Source organism: Cuculus canorus, chromosome 1, assembly GCF_017976375.1.
Source record: "Cuculus canorus isolate bCucCan1 chromosome 1, bCucCan1.pri, whole genome shotgun sequence".
In the NCBI taxonomy this organism is placed as follows: domain Eukaryota; kingdom Metazoa; phylum Chordata; class Aves; order Cuculiformes; family Cuculidae; genus Cuculus; species Cuculus canorus.
The window spans coordinates 125,275,853-125,283,404 of NC_071401.1; the positions used below are offsets into that span (position 1 = coordinate 125,275,853).

Consider the following 7,552-nt stretch of genomic DNA (forward strand, 5'->3'; position numbering starts at 1 on the left):
AAGATGGTGGAGGGAAAGGCAGTGGTTAAAATATCATCAGAGCTCATCCAATTCTTCTCTCATGGCTTAATTTCTTCCTATGGTGTTTCTTTCCAAAGCTGTGGCTAACATGGCAGCTGGTGGTTGCACCCCACACCAGCTGGCCGGCTGCAGTCCCAGAGCAAACCAGCATCTACACAGTTAAAGAAGGATCTGAGGCAGGGGGAGGAACAAACCAGCTTCAATCTCCAAAGATAAAGTTGTTAAAAGAAGAAAAGCAAGCAGGCAGAGATGTGACTGCTTTCAGAGGCTGTTCAGCAGGTCTAGAGGAGACGAGTTTGCACACAGAAGCACACGGAAAGGCTGATACAACATTGCCGTAAAGAAGCACCCAGCAAAAGCAGCTCAGACGCAGGTCTTGGGATGCCCCTCGATCCCAGCCAATCACGCTCCACTTCCCTACTGCCTCCAGTCTCCTGTGTGCAGTAAAGCAAGAGTAAACCGTTTAAGGCTTGGTTTTGGTTTCCCCTTCTGCTTCGCCAGAGCGAAAGTAAAACAAAGCACAACCTGCAGCCGGCACCAGGACTGCGTTCGGGATTGCGGGGTTTGGGGGACTGTAGGATGGCCGGGGGGCTGGAGCTGGTGTGCGGGGCTCTGCTGCTGCTGGCCGCAGGTGAGAGATGGGTTTGGGGCTCTGCTTACATCTCCCCACCCCTTTGCTGAAGGTCTCTCCATTAAACTAGGGCCTTCCTGAAGGTCAGTGCTGTTGCCAGAGGACAGCTGCGTGGGGCTGGAGGGGTCCGCCACCAGCAAGGCTGGGAGAACAACCCCAAAGTGGCAGTCAGCCCTCAGCTTCCCTCCTTAGCTATCCCCCATTCCAGAGGAACCCACACATTCTTCTTTGTTTATAGTGGGGTTCATGCATTCAACTGGTTCTTTTCCCTCCCTAAAGGACCAGCAAAAGCTCCCACACCAGTGCCTCCGTTTCGCAGAGCAGATATCGCCCTGAGCTGCTCCTACTTGGAAGAAAATACAAAAGCCACAATGCATGCCTTTGGCAGCTTGTCCTCCGAGCGTCCTGCTACCCTTGTGCTGAGGAACATCAGCGTCAGAGATGGTCAGAACTTAGATGAAATAACTGAGTACAAAGTCCCACAGAAAAATCCTGTCTCCTCTTCTCCCATTGTCTTTGAAGCCTCAGGTGAGTGGGAGAGCTGGGGTGGGAGGCCTGCCACTGGGGTTCTGGCCACTTACATGCACTAGGCTTCTACTAGATCTTTCTTTAACTGAGTTTAAACAGTTTTGAATGGCGACTAATGTTTCGTGCATGATTTCCTGAAGTCAGCAACTGGAACTTCAAGAAAGGAACTTTGTGGAAGATGTTAGCAAACTGTGTTGAGGCACCCCTCTTCTACTAGGGTATCCTAGATTGCCTGCCTCTTAGGAAACACATCATCAAAACCAGCTCCGGAATTATTCCACTATACAGTATTATCACACCTGTAAAGACCATTCACATCTTTAGTCATGTGGGTGTTTGTTGGTAGCAGGAAGCGTGGTGGCAAGTGGGCAGGAAGCAGAGACATCCTGTTTGGAAAACCAGCTGTGTGCAGCTTGGCTCTCCTTACTTCAGTCTTGGGTGCCAGCCTGCAGTGCAGCCTCTTGTACCCCTTGCTTCAGGGATAACTTTGCAAACACAGTCAAGCAAAGGTCTGAGCACGTAGTTCGCTGTGGTCTTGTTCGCTGCCTACCGTGCTTATCTGTGGGCACGTGCTTCTGTACAAGCTTAATCAAGGCTCTGAGACATTTTCAGAGAGGAAGCTGAAGGCCTGGCAGGATCCATTAGCCTAGGTCCAAGCTCTCCTTCAAATGGTTTGGATGGACTGGGCATGAGTGAGTTCAAGCACACTACAGCCAGGCTACTGTCAGGAGATGCAGACATGGAATTAATTTCCAGTGATGTCCATGAAAAGCATGTAGGTTGCTAGGATGCTTACTCCTATGCTTAAGGCCATGCTGTGATCAAATGCACGGATGTGGTGTGTCTCTACATCCAAACACTCCTGCCTTCCTGCCACCCTTTCTTTCCTAACCTGGGACGCTTCGGTGTTCCCTTTGTTTCTGGTTTCAGGCCTAAAAGGAATAAACATTGCAGGTCTTTGCTGGGCATTTCACATACACTTGCTTGCTTGAGCTAGCTAAAGGGAATCTGTTCTGTTTGTTCTCCTTTCCTAACAGCTTCCTTCGTCCAGCTTGAATTCTGTGCAATCTGGCAGGATAAAATAGAACCAAAAGGCTTAGGGATGGAAGACTGTCATGACAAACCTCTCATATTCTTTGCAGGCCTTCTTCTATCAAGCCTGGCTTGGCATTTCTGGGCTCTGACTGACTCTCACAGTGCATGGTGCTTCTCCAAAATATGTGTCTTATCACCTCACACTTTCTTTCCCCTTTTGGACTCAGGCAGTTAAAACTTTTCCTCTATTTCCACAGCACAGTCAGTATCCATCCCACATGCAGAGTCCCTGCTGCATGCAGATTGTGATGAGGAGGTGAACTGCAAGATCTCCCCGTACAGCTTGCAGCAGGCTGGTGAGGGGCCCTGCCATGCCTCCTGGTTCATGGCCACCCTGCAGCTCTCCAGCGGGATCAGTATCACCCTGGTGCTCAGAGGACCGCTCTGCAGCAGCCAGGAGGACGATGCAACACTGCACCCAAAGCTGAGGATTCCTATGAGTGAAGAAGGGACATTGCTGACCACAGGTGACTAGGTGGCCCTGGAGTACTCTCCTAGCACTGAGGAACATGGGAGGAGCCTGCCTCCCAAGAGTCACCAGCTCGTACAAGGACTTGAAGAGCTGCCGGGAGCTGGTGCTTAGTGAAATAGGGATCATGCAAATTGCCCCCCACCATGTGTCCTCTCAGGGGTTCCCGTACCCCAGGCTCTGAGGATAATGAGCACCTTCAGGACCATGACATGCACTTGGGGTCCACCTGTCTCCCTGCCCCACTAACACCACTGGGCTGGCTTCCTCCAGCAACTCAGTCCACACGGCCGCTGGGGCACTGAGCAGGGTGCCTGTGCCTCCTCCTACTTCTCTGGGTGGGGAGTTCACTGCCAACCCTTCTCACCCAAGGGTACTTTTTTTAACCACATGTGCTTAACTCTCTGCTTGCCTGTGTTTCTGTTTCTAGTTGAAATGCAATTGTCATCACACAATACTTTCTTGCGCACACATCTTGGCAGCACAATCACCCTCGACTGCCACTTTGAGCTGGCTCCCAGCTCTTCACTGTCCTCCCTGGAGTGGAGGAGGCAGCACCAAGGCAGCAGCCATAGCCTCTTCCAGTACCAGGAGGGGAACACAGGCCCAGAAGTGCAGCCAAAAGTCCATGTGGATGTAGCTGAGCTCCTGGGGAGCGGAGACGCATCGTTTAGCCTGCAAGGAGTGAGCGTGGAAGATGAAGGGACATACATCTGTGGGGTGTCCACCCTGCTGCACCAGGCCCAGCTTATCATCCAGCTGCATGTGGCAGGTGAGGAAAGGAAATGCCTAGGGCCAGCAGGAGTACTATATCCCCAAGCACTGGAACTTTGCTCCACACCCATATCCCATCGCTCCCAATACTCATAGTCACAGACAGCTTGTCTTCTCTCCCTGCGGATGGGGACTTTTCTACTCTGCTAATAATGTCAATTCCCTGTTTATCTCCTCCAGAGCCTCCAAGAGTTCATGTCACTCCGGCAGCGGTGTCATTTGAGGGAGGTGTGACGGCTACTCTGACCTGCACCATTGCTGGCTATTATCCCCTGGATGTCTCAGTGAGCTGGACACAGAAGACTCCCGAAGATGACATGGAAATCCCCCTCCCAAACACACATTTCTCCAGCCACCAGCGAAGCCAAGATGGCACATACAGCATCACATCCTACCTCAGCATCAGCTCAGCCACAGCGCAGGCACCAGCCATCTACAGCTGTCATGTTTCACATGCGGCCCTGGCAGAGCCCATTTCTGTGAGTGCCCATCTTAAGGCACCAGGTAGGTGTCAAGGTCAGAGGGGCAAGTTCTTCATCCTACCCAGACCTCCTTCCACCTCACCTACCCACCACATGGATCAAAACCTCTGAGTCACACCATATCTGCCTGTTTCTCCGTACCTTCCTTCTGATGTCCTCTCATACCCATCCTCTCTATCCTACTCTTCCCCATCCCTTTCACTTCCTCAGCTTTTATTTCACTCCTTGAAGCTTTTGGAGAAGAAGTATCTCATTTGCTTCAGAGAAAAATATTTTATGACCAAAAGTGGAACAACAGAGCAAGTTTGTAGCACATGGGCTGGACCTCACTGGACAGGCACAAGAAAGTATCCACGCCCTAAGGAGTTAGACTCCTAGCTGAACTTGATGTTCAGCTGGAGGCCAATGCTGCTTGAGAACTATAGGAAAAAATCCTTCCCCCTGTTGGAGCTGTTAGGGTTCTCATTCTCCATGATGACAGGAGATTGCCTCCTCCTGACCCAGCAGGGAATACTGCACTTTAACAAGTTACAGAGCTTCAGTATAACTGAACAACAGTATAACAGGTATAACTGGCCCTGGGACTGTGTGGCTTTGGCTTGTATGTGTCGTGTCACATCTGTGTACCTGACAAGTGCATGCTCACCATCAGTTGCTGGGGGAGCATGTTTAACTGTGACAACTCACTGGCTGTTCAGCCGCTCCAGCCAGCCTGTCACCACTGATTCTCTTCTTCCTCTGCAGAGCAAACAGAATCAGAAAGATTGCTGGGGGCTTTCATTGCTACCATCATTTTCATCATTGTCCTCTTCATTGTGCTCAGGAGAAGAGCAGGTAGGTGTTTAAAATGCTGAGCCACTTCCATCATTGGTGAGATGCACCAAGGAGTATTTTCCTCTCCCCTACAGCCCTGCTTGGGGAGGTCAGGGTATCCCAGAATCCTGGAGGGAGAGGTGGGGAGTGGATGAGCTGAAGATGAGTGGACTCATTTCCAGAAGGCAGCATAAGGTGGTGTTTTGCACCTCTTTGGTCTTCCTGCGTCTTACTTCTTTTTTTTTTTCCCTCTCCTTTTCAGCTAAACCAAAGTCTGAGCAGCTTCTAAGGGCTTCAGAATAGAGGAAACCCTTGTGTCACCCACACACCTTTGTCCCCAGTCCCTTGACACATACTGCTCAGGAGAGCCAGCCCTGTCCGAATATTAACAGGACTACTGGTCGACATGGAAGGAGTGGGGTTGCCCCTGTGGGAGAATCTGAGTGACTGTTCAGAAGTGGAATCACAGAAAAATGTGTCTTCCTCTTGGGAGGGCAACATTGACAGCCTCAACTCTTTGCTGGGATAATGGGTCATGGGCAATATGCATATATTTTTGGATATGGATCTTCTCCTGCTTCAGGGAAAATTAAATTCTACATCAATGACTTGTAAAATTTGTATAGAGATACACATCAGTATGTGTACATGTTGTAAGCAAGTATACAAGAGTTGCATCTGTGTAGGTGTGAATTGGTAGATGTATATAGGTACATTTGGTTAATGCCTATGAGGCAGGTGTTTCAGTAAGACATTTATGTGTAAGTTTTAACTGTGAAGCTGGGCAAATATGTGGGCAAAATTGGCACTTCAAAATGGTATATCCTCAAACAGAGGAAGTTGTGGGTTAAACATCACAAATCGAGCAGCTGGAGAAATATGACTCTCCAGGGGAAAGCTACAATAAAATTTTTAACAGAAATTTCACTGCTAGAAGTTTACAAGATGGGGAATATCTGTGGTTCTGTTGTTGTGAAAAAGACAGACGTGATTAAACACACTTCCTGCCTAACAGGGAATTTGAAGGTAACAGAGATCTTGCATGTAACCAACAGGGCAAAAGAACACAGAAGGAAGGTGTGGATGGAAAGGAGGTATACGGCACCCAATAAAAGTGAGAATTTATGAAGCATAAAAGGTGATAAGGAGTGTTCAAAATAATCTGGAAAAACTGGATTGCTGAAAGTGCTAACGGCACTTGGAAGGAGTTTTTTCGAAATACACTGAAAACTAAGAAATGCTAGCAACAGCCTAGGCTCCTGCTGAGTAGATTGAGGTAAAACTGTTGATAGAGAAGATTTTTCATGGAGGTTTTTTGATACAGAGAAGCTAGTTTGTATACAGGAAGAAAAACAGTAGTCTATTCATACCAGGTGAGGTGGTAAACAACTGCCTAATCTATTTGCAAACTCAAGGTTTTAACAGCATTTATTAAAAATAAGGATTTTGAGATCAGTAACCAAGAAAATTTGCATCTCAGAATCAACAAAGATTTGGCTGAGGAGGCACCTGGTCCAATGGAGTTAAATGTTTAAAAATCCCAGCATACTAGAGAAATCCCAAGGTCTTGGAAGACTGTGTTGTGTCAGTGTTCACAGAGAGAAAGCGAGATGGCACCAATGTTAGATGGTTCCACAGTAGTAATCATAGATAAGAGAGTGTGAAGCTATTACAAGTTGGCTAACAAAGGCTTCAACAATGAAAAAACATGAATGATTTAGTATGTTTGAATTTTTTTTATAAAAAAGGAGTTTTGAGAAAAAAAAGAATTAATTCTTTAATGAAATTAAATGTTTGGTTGATAAAAGCACTGGTGCAGATTTAACAAACCAAGAAATCAGTAAACTTTGAAGAAAAAATAATAGAATCATAGAATGTCCTGAGTTGGAAGAGATCCACAAGGATCATCGAGTCCAACTTCTGTCCCTGCACAGGACAACCTCAACATTCACACCATGTGTCTGAGGGCATTGTCCAAATGCTTCTGGAATATTCTCAGGCTGGGCACCGTGACTGCTTCCCTAGGGAACTGTCCCATTGCTCCACCACCCTCTGGGGGAAGAATCTCTTCCTAATATCCAAACTAAACCTCCCCTGGCACATCTTCCTGCCACTCCCTCAGGTCCTGTCATTGGCCACCAGAGAGAAGAGACCAGCAACTGCTCCTCTGGCTAACAGACAAATGGCAAAAGTCAGTTGTTCAAAAAAGAAGCCACAGTCACCACTGAAAGCGTGTTCCTCTCTGCAAGAACTGTGTTGTTCAATATTCGCATCAGGGATCATAAAAATAGTGATGATAAAATTTGAATATGACAAGATCAGTAGCTAACATGGATGAGTCCTTCGGAACAATGCAGGTCACCTGGCCAGCTGAACATACTCAAGATAAGATGCTCAGTAATGCCAGTGGAGTCTCCCCAGGAACTGGACCACTGTGCTGTCACAATGCTGTTGATCCACAAATCCCTATCAGTTGCCTGACCAGTGGGAGCACATAAGAGTGACCATGGGCAGAATGTAACTGCTGGTGGAAGCACTTTTTGCTTGTATCATTTCCTCTTCGGTTTTGATGTGTTACAAATAAATAAGTATTTTTAGTGCCAACAGCTATCTTCTGGCTATGTTCCTTGCACACCGCCCTGTGGCATCAAGCCTACTGTGTAGCTTTACAGCTGGTGAACAAGCAGCATGCACAGAGGGAGAAACCACCTGAGACTTGGGAAGGCAAGCTCCAAGGGA

At 47.8% G+C, this 7,552-nt stretch overlaps 1 protein-coding gene across 2 annotated transcripts; it reads left to right on the forward strand.

The window, feature by feature from the left end:
• Window positions 1-458: 458 nt before the first annotated feature.
• TAPBPL (TAP binding protein like) lies at window positions 459-7,061 on the forward strand. 2 transcript variants are annotated; one of them, XM_009566741.2, is made up of 7 exons: window positions 459-652; window positions 932-1,180; window positions 2,473-2,742; window positions 3,175-3,516; window positions 3,699-4,022; window positions 4,745-4,834; window positions 5,076-7,061. In XM_009566741.2, exons 1-7 carry the CDS (start codon window positions 601-603, stop codon window positions 5,114-5,116), a joined length of 1,368 nt encoding a protein of 455 aa, XP_009565036.2. In that variant the 5' UTR covers window positions 459-600; the 3' UTR covers window positions 5,117-7,061. The 2 variants fall into 2 exon arrangements, with proteins under 2 accessions (XP_009565036.2, XP_053912734.1); XM_054056759.1 differs by having other exon boundaries at window positions 3,699-3,940.
• Window positions 7,062-7,552: the final 491 nt, after the last annotated feature.

Coding starts and splice junctions, on each gene's coding strand:
- TAPBPL (XM_009566741.2), top strand. CDS start 601: ATGGCCGGGGGGCTGGAGCTGGTGTGCGGGGCTCTGCTGCTGCTGGCC. Junction 1,181..2,472: donor CATTGTCTTTGAAGCCTCAG/GTGAGTGGGAGA, acceptor CTATTTCCACAG/CACAGTCAGTATCCATCCCA. Junction 2,743..3,174: donor AGGGACATTGCTGACCACAG/GTGACTAGGTGG, acceptor TTCTGTTTCTAG/TTGAAATGCAATTGTCATCA.